Here is a 22,028-nt window from a genome sequence, read left to right as displayed (position 1 = left end):
TGGGTGAGGGTATGCACGGGTCCTAGCAGGACAGGTACCACATGAATGTCTGCTTTGCAATTTTATTGATCATCTTGACACAAAATCATTACAGCAGCGTGATATGTCTTTATATGGGAATGTCGATAGCAAATTGTTATGTAACACATCATACAATCTCAAAGTTCTAGAATCACAGCACGGGATTCTATAATATATTACGCTACATGCTACGGTGACAGTTTCATCGAAGGACAAAATGTCATGGAGAGAACCATCACCTGAGGGAGGTACAGCACATGGCCAGGCTGCCTGGCTATGCAGAGGAGCCATCAAGAGTCCCCACACCGCCTGAAGCTGCTCTGCCCAGGAAGTGGCCTTACAGGGGACCTGGCCTAAGGGCAGCCTATTCAACTGAGCAGGCAGTAAAGGGCAGCCAGGGTACATGTCCTCCACTGTGAGGCACCCAGACATGAGCTTCCAGATTCCACCAGGGCCCTTCAGACAGCATGGGTAAAATGCAAGGCAAGCCTTGTGGTATGTAGTGACAAGCAGATGGTCATAAAACTGCACACCAAGGCCACCACTGCTCACCCCCAAGGAGACCAGATTCTGTCTCAACAAGAAAGAGGCCCATCTATGATATCAATGCTTTTGCCCATCACCTGGCCTGTGGCTTCAGTCTGGCTGTCAGCTAACCAGCACACAGACAGCAGGCAGTAGTGACAGGACCAGTTTCTCCTTGAGAGTTTTACAGAGTGAAGCTTGGAGATGGCCAGCTGTTCATCTCCCCAGGGCCAGTCAGGATATTTGGAGACAAAAGCAGCCATCAGGCTCCCCTAGGTATCGGATACAGGAAGGTAGGGCCATGTCAGTCAGCTCCACCCTTTCCACTAGTGGGAGAGAGGCTTTACCAGGGTGCCCATTGGGCCACTGACCCAGGAAGTCCCACCACCTGGTCAGCGGCCTTTGGCCACATTGCAGGGAGCTCAGCCCCAGTATAGGATGGAAAGCAGAGCCAGGGAGCCCCTTGGTGATCTGGGAACTGGGATAGGACTTCTTGCCAAAGGGACATAGAGTCACAAAAGGATAAATCAATGCAACATAGGATCTCAGAAGTCACACAGTGGACAGTGGAGTTAAATTAATGCTTGGGTGTGAGGACAGTACACCACAAGAGAGGCAAGATGTCAACTCTGTTGTCCATTGGCCAGGTGTCCTCCAGAGGCTGGGCTCCAGGCAGTGCTCAGCACTGGGCTAGTGTGGCCTTCATCTCCTCCAGCAGGCTGCTGAGCAGGGTTGCATCACTGCACTTTCCGTCCACTGACACCGAGTTCTCACCCTGAGAGGAGAAAGCTATGAGGAGACACTGTTCTGTGTGTGGGGGATCAGAGGCCTCATGCATGCTGGGTGAGAACTCTGCCACGGGGCTGCACCCACCTTGTACTGACATTTATATTCTTTTTGTGCCCACCCTGGGGCTTGAACTTAAAAGAGCCTGGGCATTGTCCCTAAGCTTTATAATCAAGGCTAGTGTTCTACCACTCAAGCCACACGACCCACTTAAGGACTTTTTGGAGGTTAATTGGAATCTCATGGACTTTTCAAAATTCTTACAATCCTTAGATCTCAGCCTCTTGAGTAGCTAGGATTACAGGCATGAGCCTCTACCACCTGGCAAAACCCCTACTCTCAAGCAGAGAACCTCTCAAGGAGGTCCCAGAGAGATATGTGTGGGAAAACATTGTTCTCCAGTGTCCATTGGCCTGGGAAAAGCCAGACAGCTCCCCGGCACGGTGCTGGGGCCATGTCCTATACTCACCTTCTTTACTAGGAGGCAGACATGGTGGCCCTGGATGGACCGGCTGTACATGGAGGCGCATGAGTCCACTCGCTCCACAACTGTAACAGAGCACCAGATGAGGTCCACTTACCTGCCTGCATGTACAAAGGACCCGTCCAGGAGCTGCTTCAGCCATGGTTCCAAGGGACCAAGCAGAACAGTAGGTGGCAGAGACAGGAGTAACAACATCCTGTCAAGTCCTTGGGGTTCAGGACTGAACAAATGAGCTGTTCTGAGCCAAAGTGGGGCCTACAGGACATACAAGTGGGGTCCCACCTGTAAAAAGCTACACTCCGAAATAGCCATGTCACACCCTTACCTGAAAAATGGTGGTGAAAACAGATCTTTGCCAGAAGGCTGTGGAAGGACATACTAATGCCATCAACTTTGATTGAGTTCATGCACAGGTCCCCAGATTCCAGCAACTTGGCAAAGGCATCACTGTGGGAAGGACACAGGCAAGGTGATGACCTGGGTGCTGGATTCCAGCAAGATGTAAATAATATCCCAGCAGCACAGCTGGCATCCTTGCTGTACCTGAGGCCTGGGAGGTCTCCAGGGCAAGGAAGATGTTCTAGCTGAGCTACGTCCTCTCCTAGAGAAAGCCACATGCTCAATGCTGGCACCCAATGACTCACAACTTAAAGTTTGACTGAGTGAAAATAGGTCATTTGGGGCAAAAGTGTCAATCTGACTGGTGTCCAAATAAGAGATCAAGACATACACTCAGAAGCCGGGAGTTTGGCCTAGTGGTAGAGTGCTTGCTTAGCATGCATCAAAACCTGGGTTCAATTCCTCGGTACCACATGTATAGAAAAAGCTGGAAGTGGTATTATGACTCAAGTGGTAGAGCTCTAGTCTTCAGAAAACTCAAGGGCAGTGCTCAAGCTCTGAGTTCAAGCCCCAGGACCAGTCAAAAGAAACAACAAAACAAAACAAAAAACAAAGACTCTTTAGAGGGGAACAGTTGGAGAAGGGAAAAAGGAAAAGTGATGGGGATGATATGTTCATAATACTGAAAACAACAGTAAATATAGTAAAGAATATTTTGTAAAAACGGTAAAGACCAGGGGCCAGGAGTTTGGCCTAGTGGTTAAAGTGCTTGCCTAACATGCACGAAGGCCCAGGTTCGATTCCTTGGTACCACATATATAGAAAAAGCCGGAAGTGGTGCTGAGGCTCAAGTGGCAGAGCTCTAACCTTGAGAAAGCCCAAAGACAGTGCTCAGGCCCTGAGCTCAAGCCCAGGACTGGCAAAAAAACAAAACAAAACAGTAAAGACCAAAACAGTGGGAGAGAAGGGGTATGAAGAGTAATACTGGAAGTGAATTTGATTATTATATGGTTATATGCATGTATGACAATAACAAGGTAAAAGCCAGCCCTGGTATACAAATCCATGAGACATCCTCAGTTAATTAACAAAAAACAATTGGAGGTATTCCTTAATCTATGGTAGAATATTAGCTGTAATTGAAAAAGCCAAATGAAAGAGGTTCCCCCTCCCCATGAATAAAAGAATCCCCTTTCTACAAATATATGCTAACGATTTTTTGGGGAGGGGGCAGGAGGGGAGTGATAGGGCTTGAACTCTGGGCCTGGGCGCCACCTCTGAGCTATTCATCTCAAGGCTACCCCTTGAGCCTCAGCCCTATTTCCCATTTTCTAGTGCCAGGGCTGGCTCAGAACTGTGATCCTTAGGTCTCAGCCTCCTGAGTAGCTAGGATTACAGGCGTGAGCCACCACATCTGGCTAATAAAATTGTTTTTAAAAGACACAAGACAGGTGTGGTGACCATGACTCAACCTGAGAGGCTGAAGTAGGGATATGCATTTGAGGCCCAGCTGAGCCACATAACAAGGGTCAAGAAGGGCAAAGGGCAACCTCAGAAGGAATCAGGCATGCGGCCCCAGCTTCCAGGGCTGGGGGATGACGAGTACAGTCTGAAGTCTCAGCAATGTGGTGCCTGAGGAAAATCCCAGCAGATTCCCAGGGCCTCTGCCCTCCTGTGCCACACAGGAGGGCCAAGGAACTGCTTGGATTAACCACGAGGGTTGCACACACCTATAGCACGGTGTGGTGATCAGGTAGGAGCTGCAGCTGAAGAGCAGCCTGAAGTCCAGCTTCTCATGGGTGGCCCCGCTGTCATCCTGCGCGAAGGGAAGGCAGCAGCTGAGTGGAGAGCCAGGGGCTCCCCAGGCAGGTGCTCTCTTCTCCTGGGTATGCCCAACACCCACTGGGACAGGGCGAAGGAGACACAGAGCTGGTGTGGCTCTGGGTGCTGTCAGCCTGCAGAGGACATGCCAACAGGAGTCCCTTGAGAGTAGAGTTCACAGCATATACCTTAGCGATGAAGGACAGTGTGCCCTTGAGCTTCTGGGCCATGACGATGCTCTGAATGGTGAACACAAACTGGGCTTCGTTTGAGACGCCTGGTGGGGATGAGAGATAGTGGTCCTGAGAACCTGTGGGGTTCAGCTAGGACTCCTAGGATCTGTCCCCTAGCACTGGCTCTAGCAAGGGTCCCCTTGGGTTGCAAATCTGAGAAGTACCATGGATATGGGAGCAGAAACAGGGAACAAAGAACTAGTTAGGTGTCCTCAAATCTGGCCTAGACCTGTCTTGGCCCCATGCCATAACCTTAGTTACTGAATAAGAAAAGCCTAGGAGATACTCAGGGACTTCATAGTCTGTGGCCTCCAGTGGCCCCCTAAGAGTCAAGATCTGCTCATGCAGGGACAGAAAGGATGAGAGGGACAAGCTTCTCTCAAACCACTGGCCTCAAGCTGGGCACTGGTAGCTTATGCCTGTAATCTTGGTACTCAAGAGATAGAGATCTGAAGACTGTATTTCAATGCCAGCCAGGGTGGGAAAGTTTGAGGGTTTTTTTTTTGTTGTTTTTTGGGTTTTTTTTGGCAGTCCTGGGGCTTGAACTCAGGGATTGGAGGCCGTCCCTGAACTTCTTTTGCTTAAAGCCAGTGCTCTACCATTTTAGTCACAGCACCACTTCTAGCTTTTTCTTTTTCTTTCTTTCTTGTGCCAGTCCTGGGCTTGAGGTCAGGGCCTAAACACTGTCCTTGGACTTTCTCAAGGTTAGAGCTCTACCACTTGAGCCACAGAACCACTTCCAGCTTTTTTTCTATGTATGTAGTACCGAGGAACCCCGTTCTTCATGCATGCTAGGCAAGCACTCTACCACTAGGCCAAACTCCTGGCCCCACTTCTGGCTTTTTCTGTTTATGTGGTACTGATGATCGAAGTCAGGGTCTCATGTAAGCTAGGCAAGCAATCTACCGCTATCCAGCCCTTCGTGAAACTCTTATTTCCAATAAACTATTCAGAAAAAGCTGGAAGTAGTACCGTGGCTCAAGTGGTAAAGAATTAGCCAGGCGCTCAGAGAAACTCAGGGATAGAGCCCAGGTTCTGAGTTCAAGCCCCACGACTGGGGTCGGGTGGAAGGAGAGAGAAACAGAAACCACTGGCCTCCCTCAGATCACTAGGCTCAGGACAAGCCACAAATAAGGGACAGGGGGCTCACCTGGGGGTAGCTGGAAAGGCACTGGGACACCATCATGGACAGAGGAGCCCTCTGGCCGGGCCATCTTGGTGTTGAGTGAATCCAGCACATTAACCTCCATGTTCTTCAAGAAGCTGCTGCTCTGGTTCTCCAGGATGATGGACACAGTGACCTGGCTGTCCTTCTGCAGGCTTGCCTGGATGTCGTACGTCTGCACGAAGCAAGGCCAAGGTGAAGAGAGGGTGTGAACCCCAGGGACTCATCACCAGGACCATGACAACTGCTCCTGTGCCAACTACAAGTGATCTGCATTTGACACCTGTGAAGGCTCCATGCCCATCCCATCCTGGACAGAGCTGTGTGGAGATCTAGCTGCAAGTGTGAACTCATTTTATTTTTGGCTGTACTAGGATCTGAACCCAAGGTCTAGCACATGCTAAGCAAATACTCTATAGTTATACTCAATACCCTTAATTAAAATTTTGACAGGGCCTCATTATGTAATCCAGGATGGCTTGGAACTCCTCCTGCCTCTGTCTCTCAAATATTGAGATAACAGGCCAATAAGCACTTACTCAATTTTCTTCTCTTTAAACAAAAACAAACAAAAAGCCACCCCTGCAGGAACACACCTGTTACTTACCATCTTAATGTATGAGTTCTCAGCAAGGAGGCAGTAACTGGACATGGGCTGAAGAAGAAGAAATGTGTCAGGTGTAAATGATAATGACTTTAGGGTTGTGGCACTATCCAGTGCCAAGGTATAACACCCCCCCCAAGAAGCAAGTGGCACCACAAGGTGCCAGGCCCTCAAGGTGCTGTACTCTGGGCTCCCAGGCCCACAGACCACAACACAAGGTCTGCCCTCACCAATCCTACCCCTGCCCGGGTCCTGCTGTTGGCCTGCAAGGGAAGGAGTTCCCAGAATCTTCAAGCTCTCCTCAAACCAAACCAAAGACCCAAGAGGCTGCATGAGCAGCAGCCCTAGTGCAGGAGGGTGGCAGAAGTTTCCTCACTGGAATGGGTTCTTCCTCAGCTGCACCATTCTCCACTGGCTCCATGGCTGCTGCATCCTCCCGCTCAGAAGGCTTCTTCTTGGTCTTCTTCTTGTCTTTGGCTCTCTCCTCCTTCTCCTTCTTGTGCTTCTTCTTGTGCCTGGAGGATTTCTGTAACAGAAAATTGGGAGTACACATTAGAACCTCATAACTTGAGCATCACATAGGTGTGAACAGGCTGCGAGTCATGCTAGTTGGAGGAACTTATAGACATCTCTACATCAGAGGACCAGTAAAGGTCCCCTAGTATTTGGCTCTAGCCAATGTCCAGAACAGGAAAATTCAGAGACAGGAAGTAGATTTGTAGGTCACAAGGGCCTAGAAAATTGCAAAGGAGACAGCTTCCTTATAGGTTGATGAACTGTTCTGGACCTTCACAGGTCCTGTTCAACTGAAATTGTACTTAAAATACCAAATTATGCACTTTAAAGGGTTGATAAACAAAATCTCAACTATTAAAAAAAAAAGCAAAAAGTAAACACCCCCAATATTGGTAATAACCGTGACTGCCTCCCATGTGAGTACCTGTGAGTCTTGTCCTATTCCCACATGGACAGGGCCTGGCTTATGTGGCCACAGGCTTTAGGGGTGACTTCACATCGGGCTGGGGTTATCCCATAACCTCTAGAGTGGATGCACCACATAGGACCCAGTCACCCACTCATACTTCCTTACCCTCTCCTGGTCATGTTCCACATCATCATCCTCATCTTCTGGGTCCTCCCTCTTGGATCTCTCAGACTCAGCCTTGGGGGTGGTGACAGCGTGCACACTGAGCTCTTCCTGTAGGGAGCCAGGAAAAGAGGAAAGCTGAGGGCTCAAGGGGATCCTAGGCTGCTGGGAGAGTTCCTAACTTAAGATAGGAGAAAAAGGCATTTGGGTGGCCTCTCTGCCAGTCCTACTCCCATCTGAGACATCCTCTACCTCCAAAGGACCCAGAGCCTGTAGAAAGTAGTCCTGCCCAAGTGCTAGCCATTGTAGGAAGGCACAGGATCTGGCCTGTGCACTGGGCTTCAGGCTTCGTCTATTGCTAATTCTTCATCTATCACTCCAGCTTGTACCCAGGGCGATTAAGGAGTAGCATCCCCCCAACCTATACCCACAGAAAGTGCCCAGTCAAGAGCTCTGAGGACATACTGGGACTGACTAGCACAGGCCACCCACCGAGTGCTTACCGTGGATGGTGCAGGGGCAGTAATAGTAGGTGGTGGGGTGGTAGACAGCCAGAAGTCTAAGTCCTCACCCTGCAGTCACAGAAAATGACTTTTAATGAAAACAGAAAGGGCCCGTCCAATAGGGGAGGTGGATGGGGAAGCGTGAAGGGCATGCCTACTGGCTCTCCCACCCTTTTCTGTGCTAGTTATGGGCCTGGGCACTGTTCCTGAGTTTTTTTGCTCAAGGCAAGTACTCTACTACTTGATCCACAGCTTCACTTTTTTGTGGTTACCTGGACGTAAAAGTTTTACAGAGTTTCCTGCTCAAGCTGGATTTGAAGTACAATCTTTAGATCTCAGCCTCTTATGAAGCTAGATGTGAACCACTAGTGTCTGGTTATCACTTCCCCCATCAGGCCTAGGACTGACTGACCTACATGATCTCTGAACTGAAGGGTAGGGATAACATCCAGCCCTGGCTACTATACCAAAGGGACATCCACAATCTTCCAACCACCCAGTGCTAACAACAGCCAAAATATGGCTATGAGGGGTTGATGTAGGCATGCTCAAGTAGTTCTTTCGAGAAAAACAAAAAACCATTTCTGGATGGAAGTATGGCTAAGTAGTAGAGCCTCTTTGTAGCTACTGTTGAAGCCCTGCATTAAAAACTGAAACCCTAGCAGGGCCTGGTGGCTCATGCTTGTAATCCTAGCTACTCAGGAGGCTAAGATCCAAGGATGGCAGTTCAAAGACAGCTTGGGCACTAAAGTCCACGAAATTCTTATCTCCAATTAACCACCAGAAAACCAGAAGTGGCGTGTGGCTCAAGGAGTAGGGCAGTAACCTTGAGCTGAAGAGCTCTGGGACAGTGCCCATGCCAGAGTTCAAGTCCCATGACCAACAACAAAAAAAACAAAAAACAAAAACCTGAAACCCTCCCCAAAAGTTTCTCAGCTGAGGTGCAGCTCAGTGGTAAACAATTGCCTAGTATGCACAAGGCTCTTCTGGGATTCATCCCCAGCACAAACACACACACAATCATGTATATAGGGGCCGTGGGTTTGGCCTAGTGGTACAGTGCTTGCCTAGCATGTACAAAGACCAAGATTTGATTCCTTGGTACCACGTACATAGAAAAAAGCTGGAAGTGGTGTCGTGGCTCAAGTGGTAGAGCACTAGCTTTGAGGAAAGCCCAAAGACAGTGCTCAGGCCCTGAGTTCAAGCTTCAGGACTGGCCAAAAAAATCATGCATATACAATATCCTAGCAGTCAGGAGACTGAGTTTGAGGCTAGACTGGGTTACAGAGGAAGAGTCTTGTTTCAAAATGAAAATAAATCTCAAAACAAAACATGAAAACAAAATTAGCATTTTTTCCATTGAGGAAAAAACCTTTATTTGAACACTGAAGACAGTGCCCAGAAGCTCCTCTTGGAGACTCAAGGTGAGGTAGGATTTTTCCCTACCTCAGAGAGTCCCTTTCTTACTTACCATTCTTGCACCCTACCCCTAATACTGTGGGACCTAGGGTATTTGGTGGGGTCCTGCTCAGGGTCTCTGCCCTTGTTATCCCCCAACTGAGTCACGAAGGGACCACTCTATTAGTCTCCACCTGTACTGGTTGCCCAAGACCTCAGAAACATGGGACGAAGGCTGAGGACCATGCCCTGGGCATAGCAAACCTTCTTCTCCTTCTCTTTTTTCTTTTCTTTGTCTCTTTCTTTTTCTTTGTGTTTCTTCTCTTTCTTCTTGGGTTTCTTGCTCTTCTTTTCTACCACAGGAACATCCTCTTTTTCCGGGGACTTTGAGGTCTCAGCATCTCTGTGTTTTTGGATAGGCAGCTTCTCACTATCAGCTAAAGGCCTTGAATGAGGAAAGAGACCTGGGGTCACTATACACAGCCATGGCCCTGCTGTCAGGAGTGCCTGGCCTTTTGTGTTTTTACAAGGCTCCTAATTTGCTCCCAGGAGATAAAAAGTTATAGGAGCTCAGAACACAACCCTCCTTCCCTGAGTGTCCCATGAACACCTGGGCATAGCCTAAAGTTGATCACGGCCTATGAGGGTGTTTCTGCTCAAGTCTTTGATGGTCATTCATGTTTCTTATTCTAGGTCTAGGAACTTCGCAGTTCCCCTGGAATAAAGATCTGAGTTCTCCATTGGCACAAGACCATTGACCACCCATCTGTCCAAATGCAGCCCTAGTCCAGCACATAGCCTGTCCCGTCTGTGGCTTCTATAGGCACCAGGATGCCTGCCCACCTTTCACTTACTTATCCAGATCAATGTCCAGAGCCCTGTAGGGGTCGTTGGGGTCTTTGTCATCCTCATCACTGGGAAGAGCATTCTGAGGGGACAGAGGAACGCAGGGTCCAGTTAACCAGCAACCATCAGGTCTTACAGAAATCTCTGGTTTCCCTCTGTCAAATGACAGAACTGCCTGAGTGGTCAATGCATGACTTTGCCTGGGAGGATGTCACTCAGTGTCACACATACCAAGAATGCTGGACTAGATAATGAGGGGGCAGCTGTTCACAGTGAGCCAGCCCCCCTTTCTTTCTGTTCTATGAGAAGCCAGGGCAGGCCTGCTCTCTGGCTAGGGAAGACAGCAAGGCTCAAATGCCCCATCCACTGGAGCAATGTTGAAAAGCCCATGTCTATCAGGGCCAACAACCCCACAGAGGGATGGGGGAACCTCTTCCCCACATAGCCAGGTTGAGGGGCTGACCTCAGGCATCTCCTCAGTGACAATGTCCACCTGCTGGGCAGGGGCGATGTCCTCGTCACTCTCAGTAGGCAGAGAGCTATGGCGGCGGTGCTTGCCCTTCTTTTCCTTCTCTTTCTTCTTCCTCTTCTTTTTGTCCTTCTCTAGCCTCTGCCGGTGCCTGCGCTCCTCCTCCAACTTCACATACTGGTCTGACATGGGCACTCCTGTGGGGCACCCACAGCCTGCAGGTAGCCCACACAGGCAGCCCCACCAATGTACAAGGAACTGGGTGGGGGTAGGTACAGAGCAGGTGTCACAAGCCACCTGAAGCCAGCAGGTACTTACCTGGAACTTTCAGAGGTACAGAAAGGTCAATCTGCACCACAGGAATGTGTTCCACACCTGGAGCATCTTGGTACCGCTAGAAGAGCAATTCCAGGGCAATGTAATACCCGAAGGGGCTGTGTACACACAGGGGACAAGCCTTGGGGACATGGCTGCACCAGCATGAACACAACAACCCCTGATGTCCTACGGAGTAAGGGTCTTGCTCACTGTCGTCATGGACAAATGAACACAGCTCATTTCTATGTTACATTTTGTAATAACAGGGAAATTCTGTTACTGGAATGAAATGACAAGAAACTACTGCAGAAGGACAAGAAAAACTTTTTCCCTACTTGAGTAACTTTTTTTGTTGAAGTAACACTGGCCCAACAGCAGAGCAAGGCAACTCCATGTCTTTCAGTATATCAAGAAGCCTCCTCTGGTTCATCAGTTACCTATGATCCCTAACTCTACTTCAAGATCTGCCCATAAAGCTGAAAACTCCAGAGACCTGTGGGGTTAGAAAGTGCTGAGTGAGGCCAGTGCTTCTTGGATCAGCTGTGTGGATGTTGTCCCTGATGGCAGTGGGTGCCAAACTTGGGCCCAGATCTAGGATATTCTCCGACTGTGAGCTCTCTATCTAGTTGGAAACACCATCTCAGCTTGGACCTGATGTGCACAGGAGGACATATACTGTCCTAATAGCTCCCATCAGCAGTGCCAAGGCTCTATGGCCTCTCTGCTGAGTGGATTAACAGCATGTCACTCTTCCTTAGATGGCCAGAGCCAGCATGCTGCTGGAGTCAAGGAAGGCTAGATAGTACCAGCACAAAGAGAGGGGACTATCTCACCTTCTGTGGAGATGGAGAGCTCTTGATGTAGAACGGGTTATTGGCTTGCTCCAACTTCCGGGCCTCTCGACGCTACAAGAATAGGACCTGATGTGAACCCACGTGGAACAATACGGGATGCTCAACAGCATCCCAAGAACCAGGTGGTGAGAATTGAATGTCGTTATTTTTACTGCTGGGGTTTTACTAACAAGGAAACCAAAGCCCACATGGAGGAAGGAGCAGGTGTCAAGTGACACTGATGCTGGGTGGCAGAGGCTCACACCTGCAATCCTAGCTACTCAGGAGACACAGCTCTGAGGATCATGGTTCAAAGCCAGCTGGGGCAGAAAAGTCCATTAGGCTCTTATCTCCAATTAACCACCAGGAAACTGTAAATGGAGCTGTGGCTCAAAGTGATAGTGTGCTAGCCTTGAGTAGAAGAGCTCAGGGACAGCTCCTAGGCCCTGAGGTTCCAGCCCCATGCTGACCAAAAATAAAAGAAGTGCTCATGTCCAAAGTGTAAGGATGATGACAACCTCCACCTCAGGAAGAGTTCTGAAAGGGTAAGAGCCAAGATAGAGCCTTGGGGTCTGTCCATCTTGAATCAGGGATCCTAACCATCAAGTCCTCCTGCGGAGGGCTTCACCTGAGGGGTCTCACTTGCAGGCACAAGTGGAAGGGGCTTGGGGGAGGTGCTGCTCCTATCTTCAAACAAGGACAAGCTGGGGAGACTACAAGCTTCAGGAAAAAAGAGGCTCCAGGGGGACCTGAGATGGGGACACACAGTGGGATTCAAGCTCTTCCCCTTGTCTTTGCGCTACTTTGTGCTGTTTAGTACCTAACTTGGGCTGAGCCGACAGCACCCACGGATCTCTGTGTGACAGGTGGCTCCAACCCAACTGTCAAATATTCCTAGTACTCCCAAGAGGACAGCAAGGGCAGACAATACTGTCTGCCTACACCATCACCACCACTACTATTCTACTCGCATAGTGCTAGCTGTTAGGAGCCTATGCTCTGCCATGGGGCCCAGTCTTAAAGACACACAGGTGAGGAGAAGAGATGAGGTTATGGTGGCTACTCACCCGGGCCAGCTCCTCTTCATCCACCTCAGGATGCCGATGCCGGACATGCCTCTGCTCCTCATCATGGAAGACGGCCTTGGGTTTCTCATCCTCAGACTCACTGTCTGAGGGTGGCTCATTGATCCAGGCATCCAGGTCCAGGCTGCACCAAACAAGAAGGTTATGTGGGCTGGCTTGCACTACCACAACTGCAGACTGTCCCAAGTGGACACTACTACACCCTTAAGAGGACATGGGAGATGTGGGGAAGAGTGGTAGCCAGTAAGGCCACAGCAGGGTCATGTGCAGCTCTGGGGACCCCGGAGTCTGGTCCTGAGCCTGAGTTCTGGAAATCCAGGGAAGCTCAGGCCACTCCTCAGAGGTCTGAGGTTAAGGAGGAAGGGCAGCACCAGGCCCTGTGTGGCTTTATATAAACTAGTAAGTGCCTGAGATCCCAATCCATGGGGCTATCCCTCCACCCTTCTGATTCTGGGTGATCAGATCCCAGGATGCAATCAAACATCCACCTCTGAACCCTACCCCAGTCTCTTCCCAGCACTGGAATAGCAATATCCCTGTCACATGTCCTTAGCCCTGGATCCCTGTAGCCTTACCCTTCAGGAACTGGGACTTTCTTCTGGGCCTTGGGGGCTACTGGGTTCAGCTCCCCAGCAAAGAGAGCACTCACTTCCTCTGCCACAGGCACACCTTTGGCCTGCAGCTTCTGGACATGCTTCACCAATTGCAAGATGCAGGATGCCTAGGGGACAGAAATTCATAGACAGATGCTCACTCTGAGGCCACTCCAGGGGGCTTAGGGGCTAGGTATCTGGGCCTGCTCTATATGATCACTCCCTGTAAAAGCCATACACCCATCTATGTCCACAGTTCTCTTTTTAACATTCTACAGGTAATGATCACGGCAAGAAGGAGCTTGGCTCCAAGTGCAAATGTCTCACAACACCAGATCTACACCAAGCCAGCAGTAGTGCCTTGCGGAGGTTGCCTCTGGATGTCCAGCTCCCTCCCTACTAGCTGGACCAGCAGCCTCAGCTCCTCAGAGTGCACTGTCACAGGCAGCCAAGTATACACAGATGCCTTCTATGCCTCCCTGGGTTCAGCCACACACCTATTTCTTTCTGGAGACAAAGGGACCTCTGCTGTGGATTGGTTCATTAAGAACCAAGTAACCCTTAGAGCACCAGTAGAAACCAGGCTACTAGACCCTCACCTTCCTGCTGTGCACAGCTGGCAGGAAGCAAGGTCCCCACCCCCATAGACCCTGCAGAGACAGATGAGTCCTCCTCTTAGGGCCATCATCCCCAAGCTGACAGGCTGAAGTACTAGCTGGAGCATAGGCTGTGACACAATGATTTCATCAACCCAGTCTGCCAAAGGGACAAAAAGTCCCTGTAACTGGCTGTTGCTGGGGTTGGACCAGAAATTGGCCAAGCTCTTCCAGAGTGAGGTCTTCCACATATAAGTTCCTTACCCGCTCCTGGACCTCGAGGTCTGCGCTTTGCACAAACTGGGGCAGCCTCTCCACCATGAGCTGGGTGACCTCCTGAGCTGCCTCCGTCTCTGCTGCCTGCTCCTGCTGCTGCAGGATGGATGCGTACAACTTGACCACATTCTGCACGTATACTGCCTGGATGTGTCCAGGCAGGGTTGTGACTTTGGGGCGTAGCATGGCTTCAAGGGTTTGGTGGGGCTCCTGAAGGTGCCTGGGGGACAAGGGCTACATGAGACAGTTGTGTAAACCTGCCCATAGTGCCTCAAAACAGGCAGGAATGGGAGAGAGCAGCCCAGGGCTTCTTACCCAATGGGCAACCTTGGGGAGCTCTGGTTCCCCCAAGCAAGTGCCAGAGCTGAGAGGTAGGACAGGAAAGATCAGGAACCATAATGGCATGTAAGGGGACATGGCTGAAAAAACAACAGCAAAAGTGTAACAATCACAGTAGCAATAGCTTAGGTACCAGAGAAACTAGCCATGAGGGAGCCTGGGGAAAGACCTGGCAGTTATAGAGCACAAAAGATCTCTCTGGTGTAGCTCAATGTCATCTGATTTTCCTTTCTTTCTCTCTCTCTCTCCCCCCCCCTCTCATTTTGCCAGCCCTGGGGCTTGAATTCAGGGCCTAAGTACTGTCCTTGGGCTTTCTCAAGGATAGAGTTCTATCACTTAAGCCATGGTACCACTTCCACCTTTTTCTGTGTAAGTGATACCCAAGGCTTCGTGCTTGCTAGGCAAGTACTCTACCACTAGGCCACATTCCTGGCTGATTTGTGTGTGTGTGTGTGACAAAAAATTGTTCACTGTTAAATTTCTCCTGGTAAGACAATGAAAGTTGGGCATCAATGGCTCATGTCTGTAACCCTAGCTATTCAGAGGACTGAGTTGCAGGGGATTGTGATTTAAAGCCAGTCTGGGGTAGCAAAGTCTGCTAGACTTTATCTCCAAAACAATTATCAAAAAGCACAGCTGGCTGGGCTCATGCCTATAATACTAGCTATTTAGAAGGCTGAGATCTGTAGATTATGGTTGGAAGCCAGGCCAGGCAGGAAAGTCAGTAAGATTCTTAAATGATTCAGAAAGGCTGGAAGTGACACTGCGACTCAAGTAGTAGAATGCTATCCTTGAGCACAAAGAAGCTAGAGACAACACAACACCTAGGCCCCGAGTTCAAGACCCAGGCCTGGAAAAACAAAAAACCCATAAAAAGGTTGTAGCTCTAGGAGTAGGATGGTACCCTTGAGCTGAAGAGCTCAGGGACAGCACCCAGGCCGAGTTCAAGCCCCATGAAAATAAAACCTACAAAAGGGGCCGGGAGTTTGGCCTAGTGGTAGAGTGCTTGACTAGCATGCACGAAGACCCAGGTTCGATTCCTTAGAAAAGGCCGGAAGTGGACCTGAGGCTCAAGTGGTAGAGCTCTAGCCTTGAGAAAAATCCAAGGACAGTGCTCAAGCCCTGAGCTTAAGCCCAGGACTGGCAAAAAAAAAAAAAAAAAAAACCTACAAAAAATTCCAGTCCAGACCAAAGCAGAAGCATACATCTATACCTTGGGTTAGGCCCCCTGGGGTTCCAGAGGTAAGGTGTCTACACTGAGTCCTGGTGGGTCCATCAGAACAAACAATGAACTGATGTGGGGAATAGGGTGAGGCAGTCAGGGGTGGTGAGGATAGTACATGGAGCCAAGGCCTACCTTGCTTATCAGAAATTAGATATCTACATTTGTATATGAAACTCCTAAATTTAAAAGGTAACAATAAATTTTAAAAAAATTGAGGGGGGGTAAGTTGTGGGACTTGAACCCTGGGCCTGGGTGTTGTCCTTGGGCTCTTCAGCTCAAGACTACCACCCTACCTCTTGAGCTACATGTAGTGCCACTTCGGTTTTCTGGTAGTTAACTGGAGATAAGAGTCTCTCAGACTTTTATATTCAGGCTATCTTTGAATCATGACCTTCAGATCTCTGCCTCCCAAGTAGCTAGGATTACAGGCACCATGAGGCATCATGCCCTGCTTTTGTTTTGTTTTTTAGCCAGTCCAAGGGCTTGTAATCAGGGCTTTTCTCAAGGTTTGAGTTCTACCACTTGAGCCACAGCACCACTTTTGGCTTTTTTTTTTTTTTGCCAGTCTTGCTCTTGAGGCCATGGCCTGAGCATTGTCCTTGGGCTCTACCTCTTGAGCCACAGCACCACTTCTTGCTTTTACTATGTTATGTGGTACCTAGGAATCGAATCTGGGTCTTCACAAATGCTAAGCAAGCACTCTATCACTAGGCCAGATTCCCAGCCAAATTTACAGTTTTTGTGTTGATACTGGGTCTTGGACTCTGAGTCTTTCACTTTATTTTAGCTTTTTCACTCATACTGGCATTCTGTCACTTGAGCCACAGCTCCACTTCTGGCTTTTTGCTGGATAAGTGGAGTAAAGTCTCACAGACTTTACTTCCTGGGCTGGCTTCAAATTTCGATTTTCTGATCTCATCCTCCTGAGTGGCTAGAATTAAAAGCATGAGCCACTAGCTCACACTCTTCAATAGGGCTCAAAGATCCAAGTTTACCTGTTACCTAACCTCTAGGAGAAAGTTATGTCCCCAAGATGGCAGGGGCATTACTTTCAGGGCCATGTGGTCCATGTACTTATCCTACCTAGAACCTGGTATGAACCCTTGGGCTCCTAGCAAGGGGCCTGGCAGTAATAGGATAGTGTCAAGCGCCTCCCCAGGGCAACCTGCTGGCATGAGAAGCCCCATTTCAACAGGCCATCCTGAAAACGGGTATATGGAGAGGTTTTTCTGTCACCCACAGGAAGGCAAGGTCAGACTCTGGGAGAAGCTGTAACTTGCTCATCTGGGGAGAGGTCCCAGACAAAGCCAGCTATGGTGTGTGTGTGGGGGGGGGGGGGGGCGGGGCGGGGGTTCTACAATCTCTAAGTGGCTCCATTCTGAAGCCAGAGGATACAGTAGACAGCAAAGCTAGATCCGTTAAAGAGGAAAGGAGGCGGGTGGTCACTGAAACAGCACCTGTCCAGGAAGCAAGTGTGCCTCACACTATGAGGAACCCAGAACATGGCCCTGTGCCCTCTTCTCTCACCCTTGGCACAGCAGGCTGCCATCACTGGGCCCCATGCCACTTACTCCGAGAACTCCCCGCAGATCCAGGCAGCCGCGTAGAACACCTCGCAGATCCCATTGCGTTGTGTGCTGCTGGTCACCAGATGGGCGCTGTCAAGCAGTGAGGACATCTGGGACACGGCAAACCTACGGATGGCCTTCACACGGATGGCCACATCCAGCATCTGGGCAGCAATGAGGTGACCATGGCGAGTACCCTCCAGCCGGGTCAGTTCTACCAAGATGCTGATGTACCTGCAGGCAAGGAGACTGTGAGAGACACCAACGCACAGCACACCAGCCCACCCAAGTAAAGACCAATGGGGAACTGACCACTCGAAGTTGGTGATGTACTGGTAGTTGGACTGGCTACAGATGTCAATGATCTTCGTGAGCAGCTCATCGCGGTAGGTGGTGCCCTCAGCCTTGTCCACATGGGTCATCAGCTTCTTCACAATCTCCATCAGGTTCTTCTTGGATACCTGAGGGGGCAGTTAGTGCTGAGCAGCATTTTCACAGGTCCATACGTGAAAGGTCATGTCCCCACAATGAAGGGCAGAGGCCAGGCAGAATCTCACCACATGTAGGTGCACCTGCTCTCGCCTATTCACTCTACTCAAAATCCACAGGCCCCAGATGGGCCTCTGTCCATCTGTACCCTTTGCTGACCCCAGAAGCTCATGACATTGAGACCTCACATTTGAGATACACACAGAACAGAGCCGTGGCAGGTAGGGCACGTACCATGCCATACAGCAGGTCAAGGGCACGCAGGCGTATGGATTCATCCTTGTCATCTAAGCACTGCAGGATCAGATCCTTGTGTGACTGCACGGACTTGGGGTGTGTTTTCAAGATCTTGGACATGGCTAGAAGCCCCAGATATTTCACTGTAAGGAGATCAAGCAGCCATTAGCATGGGAAAGAGAAGTGTGCTGGCATGTGGGTACAGTACAGAGTGGGTGGGTGGGGGTCCACCATCTTTAACTTTCCTGTAGCCCTAAGAACCTGATTATAGATGGAAAGGGTCTCCTGGCTTACAGTCTCTTTAGGTGATGGACACTACTTCCAAGGCTCCACCCTAAATTCCAGGGCAAGGCTGATTACCCCAACCTCTGGAGGGCAGGGGTCTACATGTGGGATCTTCTGGATGGGGCAGTAGGAGACTCAAGTGGGTCTCTGAGCAGGGTAGATGGTGCACCCTCCAAAGCCTCTTTGTGCGTTTTTTTTTTTTTGCCAGTCCTGTGCTTGAGCTCAGGGCATGAACCCTGTCCTTGGACTTTCTCAAGGCTAGAGCTCTACCACTTGAGCCTCAGCACCACTTCCGGCTTTTTTCTATATATGTGGTACCGAGAAATTGAACCCGGGTCTTCGTGCATGCTAGGCAAGCACTCTACCACTAGGCCAAACTCTCGGCCCCCCAAAGGCTCTTTGTAATTATCATTGTTTTCCAAAGCAGGAGACAATAACTCTTCTCACCTGGCAAGTACCTGTGGGCCAATACAGGGTCTCATGTCCCTAGGGCTTACTGGCCCACTTCATCAGCCCACACCTAGCTTCTGCAGAGAAGATGGGGGGCTAGCCTAAAAGAATCCAGGCAAGAACAGTATCTAAACCAAGAGCTACAAATGACAGCTTTAGGCCCTATAACCTGAAGATGGTTCTGTGACGGTAATTTTATTTTATTTTATTTTATTTTTTGCCAGTCCTGGGCTTGAGCTCAGGGCCTGAGCACTGTCCTTGGACTTTCTCAAGGCTAGAGCTCTGCCACTTGAGCCTGAGCACCACTTCCGGCTTTTTTCTATGTATGTGGTACCGAGGAATCGAACCCGGGTCTTCATGCATGCTAGGCAAGCACTTTAACTACTAGGCCAAACTCCTGGCCCATGTGACGGTAATTTTACTTCACGGGGCTGTTCTGCTCATGTACATACAAACTGTGGACCAGCACAGAGATTTTGAAAAAACATGTAGGCATAGGCAATTGTGGAGATCCTGGATTCCATAAGGCCAGAAATACACTTTCTGTGATCTAGATCCTTTACTAGAACATGCCTCCGAGAGGAAGCAACATAGCTCTACAATAAAATCAGTTGTGCAGCTGTGTGCCTTCCTGAAAACCAAGGAGGAGTGTGCTAGTCACCTGTCTAACTGGAACCAGATCTTTGGCAGTAGCCTTGGTGTGGCTCTGCCCACCTGCTAACATCTTTTTGTGTCTTGGTTATACTTGATACAGCCTTTTCCTGTTTCTGAAGTCAGTATTAGGCTATCTGCGCTGTCTGTGCAGAGACCTCTTACATCTATAATGCTCTAACCTCTCCCTCTCTGATGTTCCTGAGCTAAAAGTCCCCACAGGCTTGTGGTAGGCATGAAGAAGCAACAGTGCTGAGAGCCAGACCGGGGAATGACTTACAGTTCTAATTGACTTACAGTTCTGATCGGAGTCTTCTATCAATATCCTCAGCTTCTGAACACAAAGCTGGGAAGAGGAAAACCATCTGGTTATACTTTCCAAAGTAGGAGTGAACTCAGCTGATGCTGTCTCTGGCCCATCACCCCCCTCTGCCCCCAACTACACAGCTCTATGCAGAGAGAGACCTCCACATAGCACGGGTGCCATGGGTCTGGGAACTGGGGACCCACTTAACAGGAGAACAGTGGGTCAACAAATGCCAGTGACAAGACTAGACAGCAAGTCCACACAAACCTTCAAGTGCAGAACCCATGAGGGACAAGTGGAGGTGCAGTGGTACAATGGTACCCTCTGGGAAGAGCTAACATGCAGGGGTTTTCTTTATACAGTGCTATGTAATTAAAATAAACTTGGCTATGACCATCCCAATGATCCTAGCTAGCCCCTCTGCTGTATTCCATAGTGGAAGTATTGCACAAGGGCCAGCAACAGGTGGGACTCAGGGATAGGGGTGTTGTCCTTATAAAGAGGAGAGACAGACAGGAGGCTGCTGTGGGGGTGGAGCTGCAAGGAGCTCAGCTTGCTGACTGGGAAGAGCCCTGATCACCAGGGGCAGGGCAGTCAGCAGCAGCACCCACAGACCAAGACCCACGTGGTATATTCACTCCCTTAGTGCTTCTTGTTCCCAACAGGTGCAGAGAATCTGGGACATGCCCAGCATAGGACAGCAGTGTGGTGGGAGCGGAGTGGACAGTGGAGCTGGACAGTGGTTAAGGTGAGCTTGGAGGAGGGAAGAGGTTCAGGCAGAATGCTCAGCCCATGGAGAAGCACAGCTGGCTTGGCCTGGCAGTCCCGTAGGACCACCAGCCCACTGCAGACTCCATGCAGGTCCTGGTCGGTCTTGGGACACACCTGGATGCTGGCGCTGTGGTTGGGCATGCCGGAGGACAGCGAGATGAGCACTGGAACGGACGGTCCCAGATCAGCCACCTGAGCCACACACCTGACTCCCCCATGCATATGGCATCACCCCTGCCCAGGGAATGGACTCAAGAGGCAATGACACCAAGCTGGAAGCTGCTTAATTGGTGTCCTGTGTTCAGAAGGTGGCTGCCCTGGCGCTCAGGGTGTCTGGAGACCTGGTCTAGGACCTCTACCTTCCCGGGAGAAAGGGGCTCCAGGGCCTAAACTGCTGGTGCAAATGATGTAGAGTGGCGACGTTCCCCACAGAACCTCAGGTGCTAGTTTCTGTAAGCTTCTGAGGGGAAGCTCATTGCTGGGGATGGAATGTGTCCTGTGTGACTCCCAGGGAGAGGATTCTGGACGCCTGACCTCCCCAGCTTCCATTTGCTGTAAACAGCAGCTTCCTGGTTGGCCCTGAATTAAGTCCTGCCTGAACCTGCAGATCTGCTTGACTACCTTCTCCTTCAGTTTAGGTCCTAGGGGGTGAGAAAAGCCAAGTTCAATCATTTAGGCTGGGAGCTAAGAGTCAAACAAGCCACAAGTGTGTCAGAGCCCAACACAAGTTTAAAGGGGCTAAGTCATACAAACTCTCAGCTGTACTTTACTGAGAGAAAACCAGTCTGTGGGAGGGGTCTGAAGAGGCCTGAAGGACTGGGAACAGTAACGTGCTCACCACCAGGGAAGAAGAATGCTTGGCTGCTAGACTCCGGCCCTAGGTAGATAGGAAACCTCTTATATTCACAAAGTAACAGGATGGCATCAGGCTTTGGCTATATCATGAGGGGTAATGGGAAGTGAAAAGAGGGGTGGGCCATCTGATTCCAGAGAAGGCCATAGAGGCCTGGACAGCTCCATCCCTTCCCTAGCTCCTCACTTGGGGACACTGGGCCCATACTCTTATAACCCAACCTAATGGCCTCTCACTAACACAGCCATCCATCTGGCAGGAGCTGTGGTCAACTGGGCTTACCTGCAATCACGGTGTTAACACATTCGTAGAGAAGGGACATAGCAGATGTGCTGGAAAAAAAGGGAAGAAAAACAGCATTTGAGGACCCAGGCCCAACAGCTACATCAGATCTCTGCTGGAGGCTCACAGAGAAAGCATCATTTTTGCCCCTCCAAGCCTGGTCACATGGTGAGGCCAACTCTAACTTGTCTTCTAGAGGTGAGAGAGAGCACAAGGGGCCCTCTTTATCTGACCTCAGTCTCCATTCTTTCTTACCCCATGGCACATCCTCCCCTCCTTTCTGCTTGGGTGGTAGGGGTTATGCTAGGATCCTGGCTCCTCCTACATCTTGTTCACAGGCTCTTGGAATGTACTGTTACATTCCCAAACACTTGTCCAAGCATCAGCATGGCTACTTTGTAGTACCTCTTTTCTAATAACCAAAGACAAAATACCCTGAGAGGCTCAAATATCCAATTCACAGTACCTCCAGTAGCCTAGACCCCCATGTGGCTGACAAACTAGAAGAACAGGGGATATAGCCAGCACAGAAGCCATGATTTTGGCAAGTAGGATGGAGCCCAGAAAGAGGCATATGTGAACAACAATG

At 50.0% G+C, this 22,028-nt stretch overlaps 1 protein-coding gene across 2 annotated transcripts in view; it reads right to left on the bottom strand.

The window, feature by feature from the left end:
* Nucleotides 1-46: 46 nt before the first annotated feature.
* Ap3d1 (adaptor related protein complex 3 subunit delta 1) overlaps nucleotides 47-22,028 on the bottom strand; it is a 51,419-nt gene continuing 29,437 nt past the window's right edge. For both annotated transcript variants that reach the window (XM_090338840.1, XM_090338830.1), the window contains 24 exons: nucleotides 21,440-21,489; nucleotides 20,419-20,468; nucleotides 19,524-19,572; nucleotides 17,838-17,983; nucleotides 17,427-17,575; nucleotides 17,118-17,348; nucleotides 13,971-14,202; nucleotides 13,093-13,238; nucleotides 12,500-12,641; nucleotides 11,433-11,504; nucleotides 10,600-10,675; nucleotides 10,276-10,478; nucleotides 9,821-9,894; nucleotides 9,231-9,411; nucleotides 7,569-7,637; nucleotides 7,069-7,176; nucleotides 6,355-6,504; nucleotides 5,982-6,029; nucleotides 5,360-5,549; nucleotides 4,165-4,253; nucleotides 3,886-3,971; nucleotides 2,142-2,263; nucleotides 1,802-1,881; nucleotides 47-1,321 (listed from right to left, as the gene is read on the bottom strand). In XM_090338840.1, coding sequence (XP_090194966.1) covers nucleotides 1,226-1,321; nucleotides 1,802-1,881; nucleotides 2,142-2,263; nucleotides 3,886-3,971; nucleotides 4,165-4,253; nucleotides 5,360-5,549; nucleotides 5,982-6,029; nucleotides 6,355-6,504; nucleotides 7,069-7,176; nucleotides 7,569-7,637; nucleotides 9,231-9,411; nucleotides 9,821-9,894; nucleotides 10,276-10,478; nucleotides 10,600-10,675; nucleotides 11,433-11,504; nucleotides 12,500-12,641; nucleotides 13,093-13,238; nucleotides 13,971-14,202; nucleotides 17,118-17,348; nucleotides 17,427-17,575; nucleotides 17,838-17,983; nucleotides 19,524-19,572; nucleotides 20,419-20,468; nucleotides 21,440-21,489 — 2,839 coding nt within the window. In that variant the 3' untranslated portion in view covers nucleotides 47-1,225. The remainder of the gene's footprint in view (nucleotides 1,322-1,801; nucleotides 1,882-2,141; nucleotides 2,264-3,885; nucleotides 3,972-4,164; nucleotides 4,254-5,359; nucleotides 5,550-5,981; nucleotides 6,030-6,354; nucleotides 6,505-7,068; nucleotides 7,177-7,568; nucleotides 7,638-9,230; nucleotides 9,412-9,820; nucleotides 9,895-10,275; nucleotides 10,479-10,599; nucleotides 10,676-11,432; nucleotides 11,505-12,499; nucleotides 12,642-13,092; nucleotides 13,239-13,970; nucleotides 14,203-17,117; nucleotides 17,349-17,426; nucleotides 17,576-17,837; nucleotides 17,984-19,523; nucleotides 19,573-20,418; nucleotides 20,469-21,439; nucleotides 21,490-22,028) is intronic.

This window comes from Megascapheus bottae, chromosome 1 (assembly GCF_031878675.1).
Source record: "Megascapheus bottae isolate mThoBot1 chromosome 1, mThoBot2.hap1, whole genome shotgun sequence".
Classification (NCBI taxonomy): Eukaryota; Metazoa; Chordata; class Mammalia; order Rodentia; family Geomyidae; genus Megascapheus; species Megascapheus bottae.
This window is presented reverse-complemented; position numbering and strand designations above follow the sequence as displayed.